General features: G+C 43.8%; 1 protein-coding gene across 2 annotated transcripts in view; it reads left to right on the forward strand.

The window, feature by feature from the left end:
• LOC143297032 (uncharacterized) overlaps window positions 1-21,786 on the forward strand; it is a 220,293-nt gene that overhangs the window by 15,677 nt on the left and 182,830 nt on the right. For both annotated transcript variants that reach the window (XM_076609198.1, XM_076609199.1), the window contains exon 2: window positions 1-55. This exon is cut by the window's left edge and continues 1,298 nt beyond it. In XM_076609198.1, coding sequence (XP_076465313.1) covers window positions 1-55 — 55 coding nt within the window. The remainder of the gene's footprint in view (window positions 56-21,786) is intronic.

Raw genomic sequence — 21,786 nt, forward strand, 5'->3', positions numbered from 1 at the left:
TGGTAACGGGGACAGTCGCAGTCATCACTGGACCTTTGAGGAGCAGTTCAAACAGGTGAGAGGGGAGGGTGGTGTGGTGTGTTGTGTTGTGTTGTGTTGTGTTGTGTTGTGTTGTGTTGTGTTGTGTGTGTGTGTGTGTGTGTGTGTGTGTGTGTGTGTGTGTGTGTGTGTCCTTCATTCTCTCTTTCTCTCTCCTCTCTCTCTCTCTTGCATACGGATCTCTCTCTCTCTCTCTCTCCCTCTCTCTCTCTCTGTCTCCCTCTTTGACTCTCTCTCTCTCTGAAAAACAAAAACTGTACATGCCAATTTTCTCTGTGTGTGTGTGTGTGTGTGTGTGTGTGTATGTGTGCGTGCGTGCGTGCGTGCGTACATGCGAAGGAGCGTGCGTGTGCGTGCATGTGTGGGTGTGTCACTGTGCGAGCGTGCGTACGTGCGTGTGTGTGATATGTGTGTACGTGCGTGCGTGCGTGCGTGCACGTGTGTCTGAAATACGTGTGTGTGTGTGTGTGTGTGTGTGTGTGCGTGCGTGTGCCGCTCTGTGTGTGTGTGTGTGTGTGTGTGTGTGTGTGTGTATGCCGCTGTGTCTCTCTGTTTCCACAATGTACTTCTGCACAACATTGTCTGCTCCGTGCATCTCGTGAAAGCGTGAGCAATGTCTTGCGTGAAATTTCAGGATTTTTGCAGATAAAGAAAATGTCTTTTGTGAGCTTTCTGGTGATTATCAGGAAATCTCTGGCTGGTAACTGCACACCGGTTACCAGTCTTTTCTTGAACATCATGGCTTACACACACACACACACACACACACACACACACACATAACGATGTTTCAAGCTCTGAAATGCCACAGCTCTCTCTGTCTCTCTCTGTCTCTGTCCCTCTGTTTCAGTCACTGTTTCCCTCTCTCTTTCTCGGTCTGTCTCACTCTGTCTCAGTCTCTCTCTGCCTCTCTCCCACCCCACCCCTCTCTGTCTCTCTCTCTCTCTCACCCAAACAGACACGCTAAATTATAATTAAAATGCCTCAGATTATTGGCGGAACAATTAACAGCAAATAATAACCCCTTGCCGATTTTTTTGTTTGTTTCTTCGTTTGTTTGTTTTTGCTTTCAGTTTTGTAGTTGGTTTATTTTTCAATTTTAAATTGAAACTACTCTTCCCTTGCAGTACCTGTGTGTGTTTGAATAGAATATATAAATGGGGAAACAGTATAACTTTTTTTTTCTTGAATAACAAAACACCAGCAAAACATATCATGACAATGCATAGTGTATTCTTTTTCTCTGCCTGACAAGAGAAACGGATTTTTGTTTTAATGTAAAAAAACAAAAACAACAACACACAAAAAATAAAAACAACAAGACACAAAAAAACAAAAACAAAAACAAACCAAAAAACAACAACAAAAGAAAACAAAAAACAACAACAACAAACAACAAAACAAAACAAAAAAAACAACAAATATATCTTCTTACTTAGTTGACGCTTTTGTCGAACATACAGAGTTTCTGATGTTCTAGAAAAGGTCTTCTTATTGGTCATCTTCTTTCTTTTTCTTTTTTACTTCTTCGAACATTGTTTTCTTTCGTAAAGACAGATACTCTTTTCACATTGTGCATATTAATATGAGCGTTCCCCCCCCCCCTCCCCTGAATTTTTCTGTTTTTTTCTTTTTTTTTTTTTTTTTTTTTTTTTCAATATCCCCCCGGCCCCCCGCCGCCCCCCACACACCCCACCCCCTTTTTTTCATTCCATCTTTCTCCGTTTCTCCTCCGATAACGACTAACAGTCAACACACAAAGGGCCACAATGCTTCCGACAGCGGCTACCACTTGCTCGTCAGAGAGAGAGAGAGGGGGAGGGAGGGACAGGGAGACAGAGACAAACAGACAGACAGACAGACAGACAGATATATAATTATAGAGAAAGAGAAAGACAACAGAGAGACAGACAGACAGAAACGGAAACTGAGAGAGAGAGAGAGGCAGATACATAACGTATAATAATATAGAGAGAAAGACTCAGAACAGACAGACAGACAGGCAGAGACAGAAACAGAAACACTCGCCATTCTTTTTGTTGAATGCACTTTGATACAGCGATTTTAGCTCGTGTATGGAGTGAAACACGGCCCCCCCCCCCCCCCCACCCCTACCCAAGCCAGAAATCATTTCCCCTCGAAAAAATGAAAAGAGCGGACGCGCGCGCGTGCGTGGTCCCTTGTCGAATGTTATTTAAAATCTCATAAAAAGCTGCTCTGATTATGGAGGCTCCGACAGGCGCGGACACCCGAAGACATGATTGAATCTGGTACGGGGTGGCTAGGGTTACATAAATTAGTCCACCCCGGATAAAAGGGATCGGGTGGACGCGGACGGACGGACGGACCCGCCGTGTGTGTGTGTGTGTGTGTGTGTGTGTGTGTGCAAATGAAAACTTCTCCACCTAACTCCAACTCGCCCCCCCCCCCTATCCCCCCTCCCCTAACCCTCACCCCCCTCGATCTTACTCTTTTCTCATCTCTACTACACTCTACTCCATACACGCACGGACATAAAATACAATTGCAAATTTCCGCATACATTCTTTGTTGAATGCGTTCTCTCCACACACCCCCCCCCCCCCCTACAACCCATCCCCCCTCCTTTCCCTCCACCCCCGCTCTCCCCTCTCCCATCCATCGGAGAAGTTATAACTGTAGTGTAAGCTTGGCAACGTGGAAATTAGCGGATGGTAAAAAGTGAAGTTAAAACAGTTTTCCCACCTTCTGGCTGGCTTGCGCAGATATATGTATGTATGTATATATGTCAGCATTATACATACATACATACATACATACATACATACATATATATATATATATATATATATATATATATATATATATATATATAATTATAATCTGTGTGTCTGTGTGTGAGAGAGAGAGAGAAAGAGACACAGACACAGAGACAGAGACAGTGAGACAGGGTTAACTGTCTGCTTGTGGGGTTTCTTTTCTTTTCTTTTCTTTCTTTTTTTATATATTTCCGTTTCTTTGGTTTTCTTTTCATTTCTTTCTTTCTTTCTTCTCCCTGTTCAGTTTCATAAAGAAATATGAGCAATGACTTGTTTTTGATTAGCTCTTCCCATTCTTTGTTGACTGAGGTTGTTCAGCGCTGTATAAATACTATTATTATTATTAGTTTTTGGTTTGTTTTTTCATTTCTTATGTTCCTCGCTCTCTTTATTTTTTTGGGTGGGTGGGGGGTGGGTGGGGGCTGAGAGGGGGGAGGGGGGGCGGGGGCGTCTTCCTTTTCCATCTTCTTCCATCAAACTCTTTGTACCGAAGTGGTGGTATCAAGATCTGCGATGAACGGTGAAGAATGATGCACTCGCTTTCTTTCTTTTTTGGTGGGGTGGCGTGTGTGGGGGTGGTGGGGGTTTGTTGGGGGGGGGGGGAGGATCTATTTTGCTCTGCTGGAGAGAAACAATGTCAAGTGTTTGCTGCCCGCGTTAGGTTTTTTTTTTCTCTCTCTCTCTCTCTTTCTCTCTCTCTCTCCGTCACACACACAAACACACACACTCACTCACACACACACACACACACACACACACACACACACACACACACACACACACACACACACACACACACACACACTCCTGGTTCGTAATAATATATAAGGTAATGCTTGTCAAGTGTTGCTGGTTCTACAATCACCAGAGTATATATATATATATATATGTGTGTGTGTGTGTGTGTGTGTGTGTGTGTGTATGCGACGGGACATTGAACGGATTTCCTTCCAGAATTCCTCCCTTCTATCAGAACTACACTTCACGAATGGCGAAGAAACGAGATGACGCTGATGATTATTTGCGCGTTTGTTTGTTTGTTTTTTTGCTTTTTGTTTGTTTGTTTGTTTTTTTGTTATTTGTTTGTTTGTTTGTTATTGCTGTTGCTGCTACCTGTGTCGCATTTATTTACTTGTTTATCGTTAAAATTCACCAGAATAAAAAAAAAAAGGAGGATATTGCTAAACGCATGGTCATTTCTTTCTTCTTCATTGATCTAGTTTCTTTCCTTCTTTCTTTTTCCCCCAGACAATTATTTCTTAAAGCTCTGCTGCCCTTTCATGTTTTTGTTGTTATTGATGTTGATGTTTTTGTTCATTTTTTTTGGGGGGGAATACTTATTATATTTCAATTTTTCGGAATTATTGTATTTTTTCTCTCCTTTGGCCGTGTATGTTTTCATTATTAGAAAGTTTTGTCTGTTTGTTTGTTTTATTACTAGGCAGTAAATTCCGCCCCCTAAACACCCCCTGCCCTCCACAAACACACACACACACAAAAGCCAGACGTTTCATTTAAAGTAGTCGACCAAAGTTCAGTTTTAGAAATGAACGCCCTTTTCTTATGGTCATATGTAATATAACAAGTTGGCAATCCGACATTGGCTGTGTTTTTGTCAGCCGCCTTCTTGAAGCCGTTATTTATTTTTTATTTTTTTCCCAACACGATGTTGAATTACTCGACCTTTTTTTATAAACAGATTGCAAATACGCATTCAGGATAAGGTGACAGATATATATATATGAATAGTTTAATATCGCTGTCTTTGGACTAATAATAACAACCCCCCCCCCCCCCCAAAAAAAAAAAAGGAAAAAAAAAAGAAAAAAAAAAAACATTGTCAAAAGTAATTTTCGTTGTTCTATGATTTTTTTTTACCCATACTGTCACGAACCTTGTCATGCACACCTGACCAGGAGGAATAAAAGTAAATAAAAATAAAGCTAATAATAATAGTAATAAAAGAAAGGTGTTTAATTTTCTGATGATGCCGGCGTAATGTTCGTTGTAAGATGTGTACTCTTTGCTCTAATGAATTCAGTGACATTTGCTTTTTGGTTTGTTTGTTTGTCTTCAATAAATACACATGGTGATACCTGTCCTGTTTTCATTCCATTCCATTCCTTTACCTATTCATTTAGTTCTTTGTTTAGTTAATCATTCATTCATGTATCTATTTATTCGTTTATTTATTTATCTATCTTTTTATTTATTCATCTATTTCTATATTTATCTATTTATTTTAGACGTGTACCTCTGCTGCCTTTGAGTGTATGTTTGGTTTCTACGTGACTATTTTGCCTGTTTGTATTTATAAAAGAAAGGGAAAAATACACACACACACACACACACACGTATGCATGTATGTATGTATATTGTCAGACGTGTCTCTCTTGGATTCAGTATAATTATGATTTCCACTGATGGTCCTGACTGACACATGTGACACGTGTCTCCTTCCAAACCCCTACCTCCGTCACCGCTTCCTCTCCACCCTCCCCCTTCTCTCTCTCTCTCTCTCCCCCCCCCCAGGCTCCCACCTTCAAGCTCCCCACCCCCCACCCCCCAAACCAACCTCTTCCCCCTCCCACCTGCAGCAAATCTTTCGGTGTAGAAGTTTCACTGAGACAACAAACTGCATGCTTAGAAAAAAAAAGAACAAAAAAAGGCCGTAAAAAAGACACACACACACACACATACACACACACGCACACATATACACACACGCGCACAAACACACAGACGCGCGCGCGCAACCTTAAGTTGATTATCAAGTTAACTTGGTGTGTTCTGTATGACTGAGCATATTATTATTGGTCTTCGAGCTGGAAGCGGAGATTGACTACACTGTTAAGACGAGCACTCGCTCGCACATACATAGACACACACACACATACACACACACACACACAGGCACAGACAGACAGGCACACACACACACACACTCGCGCACGTTCACGCCTCTTTTCTTTGCGCTTTTCCGGTAATACTCTCTCTCTCTTTCTGTCTCTCCCCCGTGTTTGCGTTCCCTTCTTCTCCTTCTTTTCCTTTTAGATTTTTCCCTTTCAGCTGGTGCATTTGGTGCTCTGTTTTATTTGTTTGTTGGATATGGTGGGGTTTTTTTGTTTGTTTTTTTTGTGGGGAGTGAGGGGTGGGGAGTTCTTTGCCTGATGCTTGGTGTACTTTGGACGGGCGCAACAACCGAATCGGTTAAAGTGTTGGACTTTCAATCTGAGGATCCCGGGTTCGAATCTCGGTAATGGCGCCTGGTGGAGATTTTTTTTCCGATCTCCCAGATCAACATATATGCAGACCTGCTTGTGCCTGAACGGTCATGCACGTAAAAGCCCACTCGTGTACATACGAGTGAACGTGGGAGTTGCAGCCCAAGAAGAAGCAGAAGAAGAAGTACTTTGGTTTGGCTGAGCTTGTTTCTTTTGATTTTTTTTTTTTGTTTTTTTTTTTGTTTTGTTTCTTTGTTTCGTTTTGTTTTTTGTGTTGTTGCGACAGCAACGGGAGAGTTGTTGCGTTAGCATTTTTATTCCTCTCAGTTCTTTCCGTCCACTGTGAGTTGGGTGGGTACACACAATGAGCTAGACAGACTAGACTGCTCGCTTAAAGCTGTAGACGCGGTTACATTATAGACAACAACAACATAAAAAGGAAAAAAGAAAGCGAATCATCAAATTTCTCATGTTTGTGTGTGTGTGTGTGTGTGTGTGTGTCAGTGGCTGTGTCTGTTTGTGTCTCTCTGTCTATAAAACAAAAACCAAAAAAAACCAACAAACAACAACAAAAGAAAAAAAGAAGAGAAGAAGAAAAAAAAGTGCGGGTGGGTGGGGATGGGGGGCAGTGTGGGTGGTGTTCAACCTTTTTCAATAATTCGTCAGGGTCTTTTCAAGGCAACTAACTTACTTACTTACGTACGTGTTTAGTTTTAACTGCATGACCCAGCTGTTGATGTGTGTGTGTGTGTGTGTGTGTGTGTGTGTGTGTGTGTGTGTGTGTGTGTGTGTGAGGGAGAGAGAGAGAGAGAGAGAGAGAGAGAGAGAGTGTGTGTGTGTGTGTGTGTGTATGTACGCGCTTGCTTGCGCGTGTGCGTGTGTGAGTACGTGTGCCTTGGTTATTCTATATCAGTGTGAAAGGGTATTCTTTTTTGTCTGATCTTATTTTCATCTTTTTTCTTGATTTTTTTTTTATTTATTATACTTCATTTCCGTGTGTGTTTCTTTCCCTCCGATGTTCCCCCGCTCTCCGTTAGTTTGTGTGGCCCCTGACCTCTCTGCTAAAAGAGACAGATTTCTCCCCGAGAAACACAAACAAAAACAAAAAGATAAAACAAAGAAAAACCACACGTAATCGAGGTCTTTAAAAAAAGAAGAAAAAAATTCCAAAATGTGTGGAGGCAAGGCAAAGATTAATGACATCTGACACAGACGCTCACGCCGTCTAACTGTGTGGTTGTGGAGCTTGAAAAAGAGTTCCTCACATAAAGCATCCGACCATTAAGTGGAGTGATGGCCTAGAGGTAACGCGTCCGCCTAGGAAGCGAGAGAATCTGAGCGCGTTGGTTCGAATCACTACTCAGCCGTCGATATTTTCTCCTCCTCCACTAGACCTTGAGTGGTGGTCTGGACGCCAGTCATTCGGATGAGACGATAAACCGAGGTCCCGTGTGCAGCATGCACTTAGCGCACGTAAAAGAACTCACGGCAACAAAAGGGTTGTTCCTGGCAAAATTCTGTAGAAAAATCCACTTCAATAGGAAAAACAAATAAAACTGCACGCAGGAAAAAATACCAAAAAAAATGGGTGGCGCTGTAGTGTAGCGACGCGCTCTCCCTGGGGAAAGCAGCCCGAATTTCACACAGAGAAATGTGTTGTGATAAAAAGAAATACAAAATACAAAATGATGCTGACTTTCCGCTTGCGGTCCTTGTAGACAACGCTCCCGCTTTTTCATCCGACGCTTCACTGTTGTAATTAACCGACGCTCCTCCGCTTTTTCTGCCGACGCTTCACGCGCTCTTTCTTCTTCTTCGTTCGTGGGCTGCAACTCCCACGTTCACTCGTGTGTACACGAGTGGGCTTTTACGTGTATGACCGTTTTTACCCCCGCCATTTTAGGCAGCCATACTCCGTTTTCGGGGGTGTGCATGCTGGGTATGTTCTTGTTTCCATAACCAACCGAACTTGACGCTGACATGGATTGCAGGATCTTTAACATGCGTATTTGATCTTCTGCTTGCGTATACACACGAAGCGGGTTCAGGCACAAGCAGGTCTGCACATATGTTGACCTGGGAGATCGGAAAAAACGCGCTCTTTCAACTGTCGATTTTTTTTTTTTAAATCTCTCACCGCTTTCTCAACTTGATGTCTAGTTTACGCTCCGCTATCGTTCTGAGTGCGTTGGGTTACGCTACTGGTCAGGCATCTGTTTGACAGATGTGGTGTAGCGCATACGGATTTGTCCGAACGCAGTGACGCCTTCTTGAGCTACTGATACTGATACTGATATCGCTCCGTTCTGTCAATCGACGCTTCGCTCTCACAGCCGGTGTTGTTTTCCCGACTACTGAGCCGACTCTCCGCTCTCTCAACTCAGTGACGCGTCACTTTACTGGCGGCGGCGACGTTCCGTTTAAAATCAACCGATGCTTCACGCTTTCTTAGTCAACGCTCAGCTCTCTCTCTCAAGGGACGCCTCTACTACAGCCAGAGTTCTTGCTTTGATAGTTCACGACCGCTCTGTCTCAATGGACGTTTCGCTCCCTCGTCCGACGTCTCCGCTCTCTCAGCCGACGCTCCGCGCTGTCTCAACAACCGACGCTTCAATCTCAACCGACGCTCCGATCCGCTCTGTCACCCGACGCTCCACTTCCACAGATGGCGCTCTCTCTCTCTCTCTCTCTTTTTCTCTCTCAGTTTCTGTTTGTCTGTCTGTCTCTGCCTGCCTGTCTGTCTTTCTCTCTATATATTATAGTTCACTCTCTCTCTCTCTCTCTCTCTGTCCGTCTGTCTGTCTCTGCCTGCCTGCCTGTCTTTCTCTCTATATATTATAGTTCACTCTCTCTCTCTCTCTCTCTCTGTCCGTCTGTCTGTCTGAGTCTTTCTCTCTATATATATTATAGTTATGTATCTGCCTCTCTCTGTCTCTCTCTCTCAGCCTCAAGACATTGCCCTCTTTATTTTTTTCTCTCCACCTCCCGACTCCTACTTTCCCTTCTTCTCACTGGAGTCCCCTCTCATCAGATGAGGAATTAATGGGGTTTTGGGGGGGAACTGGGGGGAGCTTGAGGTAGGGTAGGTGGGGGGGGGGGGGTGAGTGTGTGGGTGTGGTTGTGGGTGGGTGACGAAATTAGATCGCTCCCCTATCATCGCTTCTGTCGTCGCTTACAACGTCAGCTGAAGGGGAGAGATAGGGAGTGAGGGGCGGGGGGCAAGGGGGTGGGGTGGGTGGGGGGTGGAAGGATAACTCAGGTAGCATGGGAGAAGATGCGGAAAGTGGGCGGTGGGTGGTGTGTGGTGGGTGGGGTGTGGTGAGGGTGGGTGAGCGACCGTCAGATTGTACAGTTTTACCATCCGGGAATGGGTGGGGGGAAGGGGGGGGCGGGGGTTGGTGGAGGGGGGGGGGGAATTGTTCCGTCTGGTTTTCATCTTCTTTCACTCATCACGAACAACTCATCTCCCTCACCACCACCACCCCCACCCCCCAAATCCCAAACCATCCTCCCAACACCCCCCAGACCCCCCTTCCCCAATTCTGCCATCATCTCTCCGTTCCTTTTTTTTTTCTTTTCTTTTTTCCCCTTCTTTCCTTCCTTCCCTCTCTTTGTTTCTCTCTCTCCTTTGTCTCTTCTTCCCTCCTCCTCGTCCTCCTCCACTCACCACCACCACCCTCACCCTCCATCTTATCTCAAACAGAAGACACAGTCGTTGCGAATTCTTCTTCTCCTCTATCTTTTTTTTTCCTCTTTCTTTCTCTTCTTTCCTTCTTCTTCTTGTTATCTTCAGCAACCGACGAGAACTAATGGGCTTGTCTGTCAGAGAGAGAAATACATTCTTCTTCACACTCCTTCATCAGTTATACAGCATACAGTCTCATTAGAAGGGGCTTCTCCATCGTCGTCGTTATCATCATCATCATCTCATCTCATCTCTTTACTTTCCTTCTTTCTTTCTTTCTTTCTTCTTAACCAGTAACCCACCGTCTTCTCTCTTCCCCCACCGTCTTTTCCTTTTATATCTCCCTCCTTCCTCCTCTCTCCTTCTTCTTTGTTCTTCATTCTCTGTTACTATTCTTCGTCGCGTCTTCCTCTTTTCCTATTCTTCCTATTCTTATTCTTCTTCCTCCTCCTCCTCCTGCTCTCTCTCTCTTTTTTTTCTTCCTGGTTTTCATCTTCTTCTTTTCCCCATTTCTCTTCTCTTCTTCCGTCTTCTCTTCCTTTTCCTCCTCTCGTATTCGCTCTTTCTTCCTTCTCTTCATCCATCCTTTCTCCCTCATCTTCCTACTCTTCTCCTCTTCTTTTCTTCTCTATCTTTCCTATTCTTCATCTTCATCATCATCTTCCGCCTCATCCTCATCCTCATCATTTTCATCTTCTTCTTCTTCGTTGTTGTCGTCGCCGTTTTCTTCTTCTTCTAATAAGATTTTCTCTATCAGAGGGGTCGAAATTCTCTTCCTTTCCATCTTCTTCCTTATCGATTTCTTTGTCCACTTTATTTATTTATTATTTTTTTTGTCTTTTTTCCTTCATTCCTTGAAGCAATCAGAAAATTGTTGGAATTCCCTAATTAACTACAGTTGACTGCAGAGAAGGATCATTGTCTTCCACAGAAATCCCGCCTGTTCCCCCCGTCCATCCAATCCTTCTTTCAAGAAACAGAAAACGGCGTCCCGTCAATGAGACTTGCTTTCCAAAACCGACTGTCACAGCATCGACTGCAAAATGTAATCGCCACTTACTTTTTTTCTTTTTTTCTAAAACCGATTGTCAAAGCATTGACTGCAAAATGTAATTGCCACTTACTTTTTTTTCCAAAACCGATTGTCAAAGCATCGACTGCAAAATGTAATGGCCACTTACTTTTTTTTCTAAAACCGATCATCACAGCATCGACTGCAAAATGTAATCGCCACTTACTTGCTTTCTAATACCTATTGTTACAGCATCGACTGCAAAATGTAATCGCCACTTACTTGCTTTTTAAAACCTATTGTTACAGCATCGACTGCAAAATGTAATTGCCACTTTTTTTTTTCCTATAACCGACTGTCAAAGCATCGACTGCAAAATGTAATCGCCACTTACTTTTTTTTTCTAAAACCGATTGTCACAGCAGCGACTACAAAATGTAACTGCCACTTACTTTTTTTTTCCAAAACCGATTGTCAAAGCATTGACTGCAAAGTGTAATTGCCACTTACTTTTTTTTCCAAAACCGATTGTCAAAGCATCGACTGCAAAATGTAATGGCCACTTACTTTTTTTTCTAAAACCGATCATCACAGCATCGACTGCAAAATGTAATCGCCACTTACTTGCTTTCTAATACCTATTGTTACAGTATCCACTGCAAAATGTAATCGCCACTTACTTGCTTTTTAAAACCTATTGTTACAGCATCGACTGCAAAATGTAATCGCCACTTACTTGCTTTCTAATACCTATTGTTACAGCATCGACTGCAAAATGTAATCGCCACTTACTTGCTTTTTAAAACCTATTGTTACAGCATCGACTGCAAAATGTAATCGCCACTTACTTGCTTTTTAAAACCTATTGTTACAGCATCGACTGCAAAATGTAATCCGTCACTCTTTGTAAGTGTTTATTTTCCCTTCTACTTGTTTAAGATCAATGATTTTTAGTTAAGTCTTTCTACACGTTATCGATCTTGTTTTTCCTTATTGTTCTTCTCATCATGCAAGCTGAATAGACAGTCTGTCGCACAGGTTGTCTTATTTAGCACTATCATCGTCATCGTCGCCACCGTTGTCTTCATCACCCTCTTCCTTTTCTTCCTCCACCTCTACTTTCTCCTCCTCCTCATCATCATCACCACCACCACCACCATCATCATCGTCGTCGTCATCCTCATCCACCTCTTCCTCAATCCTTTTTCTGACATCGTCTTTTTTTTTCTTTTTTTTTTTTTTTTGCATAAACCTCGCCAGGAGGCAACCCCCACTCCCCCCTCCCTCCCCTTCCCCACACACCTTACCCCCTCCATGTCGAACGACAAACCACATTAAACTTCATTAATAACTTCTGGCAACCGCGCTACATGAAACCGCGCATCTCTTTTGTCAACCCCCAAACCCTTCCCCACCCTTTCCAATACAACCACCCATCCCTCCACAGCATCCTCCTCCACCCCCCGCTCCCCATCTTCCCTACTCCACTCACTCTCCTTGCTCTCTGCACCCCTTTTACACTCACTCCCTGACGAAAAAAAAACCGAAAAAAAAGAAGAAGAATGCCCCCCCCCCTCCCCCACACACACAAATCACACACACATACGTCACACAAGAAGAATCAACTCTCCCCCCCCCCCCCTTGTTTTGTTTTGCTGTTGTTGTTTTTTATTCCCTTCCGGTGAATCGTTTCACAGAGTTCATCAGCTATGAATGAGATGACGTCCACACCTGTCACGCCCGACCTGCCCCAGAAAATGAAGAAAAATGTGTGTGTGTGTGTGTGTGTGTGTGTGTGTGAGTGTGTGTGTGTGTGTGTTGGTAGTGATGGTGGTGGTGGCAGGGTAGGGAGTTAGGGAGTTAGCTCGCGATTCAGGGTGGGTAAAATCTTGTGGTGGCATCAGCAGACCTCCAGCGGGGAGGGTGGTGGTGGTGGTGGAGGTGGGGGGATTTTGTCTTTTGTTTAATCGTGCTGCACCCTTTGCCTCTCTTGTCTGTCCCCCCTCCTTCCCTCCCTCCCTTCCTACTTCCCCTCCCCCCTACCACGATTCTAGAAGCAAGCAAGCAAGCAAGTACTTGATGTTGGCTGATTATTGTGTTTAACAGGCGGCGAGTCGCATGGCTTCGCAATGGATGCAATATTCAGGTTTGACGTAAAGGAACTACTATTCTCTACACTCCCTTTTTCACTGCCTCCTTGTTTCTTCTTTGTTTCCTTTTCTTGCAAGCCCCCCCCCCCCCCCCCACTCATCCCCTCCACCCAACCCCCGCCCTCCACCTCTCTCTCTCTCTTGTCTCTCCAAATTGCGTAGATCCCCCAGATTTGATTGTTTCCTGAATATATATTGTGCGTTTATTCTTTCGTTTTAAGTACTCATTGATTTTTTTTCTTCTCTTCTCTTCCTTTCTGTTTTTCCTCTTGTTTTTTTTTGAATGCATGTGTGTGTGTGTGTGTGTGTGTGTGTGTGTGTGTGTGTGTGTGTGTGTGTGTGTGTGTGTGTGTGTGTGTGTGTCTAATTGTTTCCGATCCTAAGGCCCATCTTTTGTTTCTGGTATCGATAGTCTTTAAGCTTGTCGGCTGAATAAATGATGAGATTTGGTTCTTTCTTTCTGCAGGCCCGGAGAGAGGAGGGGAGGGGAGGGGAGAGGAGGGGGAGGGGAGAGGAGGGGAGGGGAGGGGAGAGGAGGGGAGGGGAGGGGAGGGGATTGTTTTCACCGTGGGACATCTTGAAAGGTTGTCGGCTCAATTAATGATGAGATTCGCTCTTTTGATTTAAGTAGACCGTAACGTTTATCCCATCCCCCCTGCTTGTCCTTTCTTTCTTTCATTCGTTCGTTCTTTCTTTTTTCAAGGCAGAAAGAGAGAGAGAGAGAGAGAGAGAGAGAGAGAGAGAGAGAGAGAGAGAGAGAGAGAAAGAGAGATAAAAAAAAAAGTAGAATCTGTTTTTCAATAGAGATAAAACAGAGAAAGAAAAAGATATTTGTTTTTCGGTGGACATAAAAGAGAGAGAGTGAGAGGGGGAGAGTGGAGAGAGAGAGAGAGAGACAAAGAGAGAGGGAGAGGGGGGATAGTGTAGAGAGAGAGAGACAAAGAGAGAGAGAGAGGGAGACAGACAGACAGATAAAGAAAGAGATAAAGATACAGAGAAAGACAGAGACAGAGACACAGAGAGAGACAGAAACAGAAACACAGACAGACAGAGACTGACAGAGACAGAGAGATATAGACAGACAGACTGACAGACAGACAGACAGAAATGAAGAGATCTGATTTTTGTTTGTTTGTCTGTTTGTTTGTTTGTTTGTTTGTAGTGGACCTTGTTTTCATACAGTGCATTTTCGATAGACCCCCAAAAGAAGGTAAAAGTTCAGTCTTTGAGAAGCAGCAAAAATTGTTAGGTGCTCGCAGTGCACGTATAACAGGCAGCTGTTGCAGCCGTCATCACTACAGTCAGCCTTTCCCTGGGTCTGCCTGTCTGATTCTACACGGGGCATTAAGCGTGTCATTGTGAATCATCATCATCATCATCATCATCACCATCATCATCATCATCACCATCATCATCATCACCATCATCATCATCATCACCACCATCATCATCATCATCACCATCATCATCACCATCATCATCATCATCACCACCATCATCATCATCATCACCATCATCATCATCACCATCATCACAATCATCATCATCATCATCATCACCATCATCATCATCATCACCACCATCATCATCATCATCACCATCATCATCATCACCATCATCATCACAATCATCATCATCATCATCATCATCACCATCATCATCATCATCACCACCATCATCATCATCATCACCATCATCATCATCACCATCATCACAATCATCATCATCATCACCATCATCATCATCATCATCACCATCATCATCATCACCACCATCATCATCATCATCACCATCATCATCATCATCATCACCACCATCATCATCATCATCATCACCATCATCACAATCATCATCATCATCACCATCATCACCATCATCATCACCATCATCACCATCACCATCATCATCACCATCATCATCATCATCATCACCATCATCATCACCATCATCATCATCACCATCATCATCATCGTTGGAGAAACGGACTGTATCTCCAAGCTTCTCCACACAAGATTTTCCATTTTCTCCTTCTTTTTAAAATGTTTGTTCTTTCTTAACTTTCTTTCTGTTGCATTTTGTCTCTGCCTTTGCCTCCCTCTCTCTCTCTGTTTCTGTCTCTGCTCTCCATCTTCACCCTATTGTGTGTGTGTGTGTGTGTGTGTGTGTGTGTGTGTGTGTGTGTGTGTGTGTGTGTGTGTGTGTGTGTGTGTGTGTGTGTGTGTGTGTGTGTGTGTGTGTGTGTGTGTGTGTGATCTCTCTCTCTCCCTTTCATGCCTTTCTCCCCTCCCTCCCCCCCTTCCTTCCTACCCTCCTCCTTTCCTTGCTTCCTTCCTCCCTTCCTTCCTTCTTCCCTTTCTTTCTGTCCATTTTCGCTTTCTTTCTGTACTTTCTTTCTTGTTCAGGTCTTTTTCTCTTTCTTTCTTTTGTCTCTATCTTCTCCTTTCTGTCTCTCTTTTATTATGTTTTTTTTTCTTTAATCGTTTTTGCCCCTCCCCTCCCCTCCTCCCACCACGACAGTCTTTTTATTTTCCCTTTTTTTGATTTTTAATTTTTTTAAATTTTTTTTTATTAATCGCAGTGATAAACTCAGGTTGTTCCAATTTTCTTTCTTTCTTTCTTTCTTTCTTTCTTTACTTCAGGACATAACCTCCATTTAAGAAGGTTGTCGAGTGTTATATCAGAGTTGTGAAACTTCTGCATTTGAGTGCTCGCGCAAGTGTGCGTGTGTGCCTGAGTGTATAAACGAACGCATTGCCGCAAGATAAAACATTCACTCTTCTTCAGGATGCAGACAGTTATTCGAAAACGAAAGCTGTGAACTTGGTGCTCTTCATCCTGTTTTCGATTTTCTTCTCCTTTTGCTCTCTTCTGAAGGAGGCGGCAAAGTACTCGTTTCCGGCCGTATCTGTTGTGGCTCGCGAGAAGCCTTTTCGTAATAATAATTAATCCTCTCAATCGTCATTAAGCATAATATTAACGTCCCAGACAACACCAGTCATATGCGTCAACGTGGTTTTGCTTACTTATCATTGCAATTAAACATAAACGCATATTGTAAACAATCAATACTGACATAAATGTACATCGTACGAGTGAAGGCACTGACTGACGAAGGTGTGTGTGTGTGTGTGTGTGTGTGTGTGTGTGTGTGGTGTGTGTGTGTGTGTGTGTGTGTGTGTGTGGTGTGTGTGTGTGTGTGTGTGTGTGTGTGTGTGTGTGTGTGTGTGTTCAAAGAGATTGTAAACATGTATATCCGTTCGAACTTCATAACATCGCAATGCGATAACAACATTCCATGCATATCCCCTCACCCTCAACCCTGCTCCCCCACCCACCCCCCGCCCCCACTAACCCTTCAAAAGGTAGGTCTTCTTCACACACACAAACCCCCTCCAAACTCCACCCACCCACCCTACCCCCCACCCCACCCCCATACCATTTCTCTCAAGCGTGCAGTAAAAAGAAGAAAAAAACAAACAAACAAAAAAGCCAACAACAAAAACAAACAAACAAAGGGATCAGCGACGCGAACGAACGGGCGAATAATGCTATAGACTTAGAATGTAGCGATTAGTTTCCAGGAACTTTTTATTCAAAATAACCAACGCAACTAACCAACCCAACTAACCAACCCACCCAACAACCGTACAGATCGGAGGAAGGGGAGGATGGTGCGCGGATGGGGGGGTGGGGAGGTGGAGGGGTGGGAAGAGGTTCGACAACTGAACGCACGCCCGTTTTCTTACGCAACCCGCAAACCTCCCCTCCACCCCACCCACCCACCCAACCCCCCGACCACCACTACTACAACAAACAGCAGTGGTTTTTTTGTTTTGGGGTGTTTTTTTTAAACGAGAACTGGGAAAGCGATGAAAAATTCATTCGATTATCTGCCAATAAGCACCTGACAGAGATTTTCTGATGCGGCGGCGTAGGGGCAGGGCCCCGCGCAGTTGAATAAATAATCCTTCCCCTTCCCCCTCTGTCCCCTCCCCCCCCCCCCACCGCATCCCCACCCCACCTCCCTTTTCCCACAGTAGTGGTCGTCGTCGCTATTGTGTGGCCTTAATTTAATATGGTCCGTAAGAATATTGGTTTCAAACGTGCGATCCCGATCAATCTTTCATGAGTAACCCCACCACCTCAACCCCCCCCCCTCCTCTACCACCCCTACACTGCCCACCCCCCTCCCCAGCCCCCTCTCTTTTCACGCCACCCGCGCCGCCCCGCCCCGCCGGGAGAGAAGGAGCCAGAGAGAGGGGGTGGGGTGGGGAGGAGGAGAGAAGATACCCTAGAGAAAGAGAGAGAGTAGAAAGAGAGACAGAGAGCGAGGGGGGTGGGGGAGGGGGAGTGAAGTGGGAGAGAGATACCCTAGAGAAAGAGAGTAGAGAGAGAGACAGACAGGGAGAGAGAGGGGGGAAGGAGGGAGGATGAGAGAGAGAGATATAGAATAGAGAGGGGAGAGTGGAGGGGGAGGGAGGTAGTGGACAGAGAGAGGGGGTGGAAGGGAGGGAGATAGAGAGAGGGGGGAGGGAGGATGAGAGAGGGAGAGGAGAGTGGGGGGCGAGAGATAGTGGACAGAGATAGAGAGAGAAGAGTGGGAAGGGAGGGAGACAGAGAGAGGGAGGGAGACGGCAGACAGAGAGGGGGGGGGGATAGAAGGACAGAGAGAGAGGGGGGGGGAATGGGGGGGGGAAGGAACAGAGGGAGGGAGGGAGACAGAGAGGAGAGAGAGACAGAGAGGGCGGTAGGGAAGGAGAGAGAGAGAGCGGGGAGTAGACAACAGAGACAGACAGAGGGAGGGAGGAAGGGAGGGATAGAGAGAATATCGGAGGAGGACGCGGTTGTCGGACCCCCCACCCCCATCCCTTCTGCCCCGCTCCGCTCCCCCCTCCCTCCCCCCGCTCCCCCCGGCCAGATATCAAAAGAGACCTGCTCAAAGTTGAGAATGCGAACCACTGAACTTGAACGTCATCATTCACATTTTCGCTTTAAACTCTCTCTCTCTCTCTGTCTGTAAGTCTCTCATTATTTCCGTTCCGCAGGTTTGGTGCTTTTCTATCTTTTTTTTTTCTTTCTTTTTTGTTTCGAATTCAAATCGATTTTCAAGCCGCGATTTCCTTTCGCCTACTTGACAATTAAACGCACCGGATCCCACAGGACAAACACAAGTCATCAATATTTTCTCGAATCAGACAAACCGGTTTCGCTGGAGGCACACACACACACACACACACACACACACACACACACACACAAAGGTGGGCTCATCTTAGGAGGGGAGAACCCATGCATGCAGGGAGAGAAGAACGATTCAGATCGACCGGAACTGTTTTGGGGACAGTGAGGAGGGACAAATATCTGAGTGCGTGTGTGTGTTGGAGAGGTGGGGGGAGGTTACGGATCACAACAAGTCTTTTTAATATATATATATATATATATATATATATATATATATATATATATATATATATATACAAGACACTCTCCACTATAATTAAATTCTAGCCCAAATAGTCGGAACAGCAGTTGCCTCCTCTGCTGTTCTGATGGTCATAGTCGGACACGACAGACAGATTTATTTAAAACACAAGTGGCCAAGAATTGCACCGTATTACCAGAGACAACTTTCATATATATATATATATTTAAAAAGCATCATTCAGGAACGGTCATGAAAGTTGTCTCTGGTAATACGGTGCAATTCTTGGCCACTTGTGTTTTAAATAAATCCTTAATTGTTCAACAGTACACATGCTTGCAATACAAGCAAAGACTTTAAGAAAAAATAAATTAAAAAAACAAAACAAAAAACATCGACTAACTTGAAGCTTATACTGTGCTTGCCCCTTTCTGTTTACCAGTGGAAATGTACACAGCAGGCGTTGAGCAGTGAACACATCAGGTCATATTATCGATACACAAAATAATCATGCAAGGAAACGGTAAAAAAAAGAACATTGGCCACTGAAGAGCACGCACACACACACACACACACACACACACACACACACACACACACACACACACACACACACACACACAAGAGCGAAAGAGACACACACACAGAGAAAGACACAGAGAGAGGCACACACACACACAAACACACACATAGACAGACAGAAAGAGCGAAAGAGACACACACAGAGAGAAAGACACAGAGAGAGGCAGAAACAGACAGAGTGAAAGAGAGACAGAGACAGAGAGACAGACAGACAGCTCAGATCAGTTCAGTTCAGTTCAGTCACTCAAGGAGGCGTCACTGCGTTCGGACAAATCCATATACGCTACACCACATCTGCTAAGTGGATGCCTGACCAGCAGCATAACCCAACACGCTTAGTCAGGCCTTGAAAAAAGAAAAAGAAAAAAAGAAAAAGAAAAAAAAAAGGAGCAAATAGAGATAGATACAGATATACAGAATTAAAAAAAAAAGGGACATACGAGATAAGACACAGATAATACACACAGACACAGACACACAGTCGCGAACAAGAGACTGACTGCAGGAACACCTCAGACCACCGACCACCGTTCGCCCTGGCTTTCTGCATGGCTTGTGTCGGAGGTCGGGGAAAACGAAGTGAACGGGTTTTTTTTGCTGTGCTGGTGGTGTGCGTAATTAATGAACCACAGTTGTCAAGCATGCTGCTCTGTCATCTGAGGACCGGGGGAGCCATCGCCTCTGGAGATCTGTACAGAGTGGTCAAGCCATATGCGTCGATGCCCCAACCCGACTCTGAAGGTTGGAAAAAAAAAAAAAGGTGAAAAGAAGAAGAAACACTGACTGCTCTTTTCACTTTTATTCTGTGCGATGAAAAGTCTTGTTTCGGAATTTAAAAAAAAGAACAGGAAAAAAAGTAAGAACAAAGATAGATAAACAAACTGACAGACATACAGATAGATAGATAGATAGAGAGAAGGATAAACGATTAATAAATCAAGACGTGGTAGACAGACTAAAAATATTATATAAATCGGCATACAGACAGACAGATATATGGATAAACAGATAGACAGATATATGGATAAACAGATAGATATGTGGATAAACAGATAGATAGACAGATATATGGGTAAACAGATAGACAGATATGTGGTAGCTAGATAGGTCGGCAGATGGACAGGCACAGATGAATTATATAATAAACATATAACTAAAGGAAAGAAATCTATGGAGATGAACTGCAGCAGTAACAAAAACAACTTCACACACACACACACACACACACACACACACACACACACACACCGACAAGAATCATTCTCCTTCCCTTCCGCCCATCCCCCCCTCCTCCTCCTCCCTATTCCTCCACCCTCCTCCTATTCCAGAAACAAGGGAGAGCTGAAAGGATGACAGGCAATTCTGGCAGCAAGATGGCACTCAGGAAACATTAGGATTGTTTCCGCGATCGGCAGAATAACTGGCTATTCCCCATTCAACGCCCTCCCCCCAGCCCCCTCCCCCCCCCCCCCCCCCCACCAACCCCCCGCGTGCGCATCTCCCCCCCCCCTCCTCCATCCCCCTCTGATGCCGTCCTTTCGCCGTTTGGTCGCTACTAGAAAAGGCATGCCATTGAATGCACGTAATCTTTAGAAAGGTCTCCTCTGCCTTGTAGGTCTTCAGTAATTATTGAACGTCAGTCTCTCTACGACAATGCGCCGCTGGCTTTTCGGTGTTAGGACTTACCTATGATTTTGTTGATTTGTTTTAGTTTATTTGTTTGTCTACGTACTGCTTTACTTGTTTATGACCCAGGTTATAGGTTATATTCTTTTGGAAAATCTTGTGGTTCTTATTGCTTTGGATAGGGCTTTCTTTTCTTTCTTTCATTCATTCATTTTTGCTTTCTGTCCTTATTTTGTTTACTCATTCATTTGATAGGACTTATCTATTTATTTGTTTGATTTTTTTTTTTTTTTGGTCTGCCTACTTTTTCATGATCCAAGTTATATTCTATTGAAATATCTTTAATTCTTTTCTTGGATAAAACTTATCTATTCATTTTATTCATCATTTATTCAGTTATTCATTTATTCAAACATTTGTTTATTGAGTCATTAGTCTGTTTATTCATTTATCAAGTTGTTTATTCGTTTATTTTTTATGAAGTTTCATTAGATTGAAATGTGTTTTATTTGTGTAATTTCTTTATCGTTTTGTGTGTGTGTGTGTGTGTGTGTGTGTGTGTGTGTGTGTGTGTGTGTGTGTGTGTGTGTGTTGATATGGATATATATCTATTTATACTTATTTCTGATTCAGTTTGCATCCAATTGAAATGTTATTTTGGTCAGTATTGATTTTTCTTTGTTTGTCGTGTTGAGGTATATTCATCTATTTCTTCCTTCTTGTTGTTGTTGTTTTTGTGTGTGTTTTTTTTTTTTTTTGTTTGTTTTTGTTTTTATTTTTTGGTCAGTTCAAATGGTGTTTTAAAGAAAATAATTATAATGTTTGTTTCTGTATGCATCTGTTGGTAATTTCGTCTCAGCATATTGAAAATGATAAAATCATGTCTTTTTATTCTTTCTCCTCTTTTTTCGTAATACAAAGTCGTTCGTTCCTTCGGGGAGAGAAGAGAGACCGAGATACAGAGAGAGAGAGAGAGAGAGAGAGAGAGAGAGAGAGAGACAGACAGAATGAGAGAGAGAGAGTGAGAAACACACAGACAGACACATAAACGGACAGGCAGACACACAGAGTGTGAAAGTGGAAAGGTTACGACATTGTATTTGTGACTCGCTTCTCTGTCTCACGCCCCCCCCTCCTCTCCCCCCCCCCCCACACACACACACTCTCTCTTTCTGTTTCTCTCTCTCTCTCTTTGTCTCTCAAAGAGCAGTTTCAGTTCTTTTCTTTTCTCTTCTTTTTTCTTTGTTT

The sequence above is a fragment of the Babylonia areolata genome, chromosome 22 (assembly GCF_041734735.1).
Source record: "Babylonia areolata isolate BAREFJ2019XMU chromosome 22, ASM4173473v1, whole genome shotgun sequence".
Lineage (NCBI taxonomy): Eukaryota > Metazoa > Mollusca > Gastropoda > Neogastropoda > Buccinidae > Babylonia > Babylonia areolata.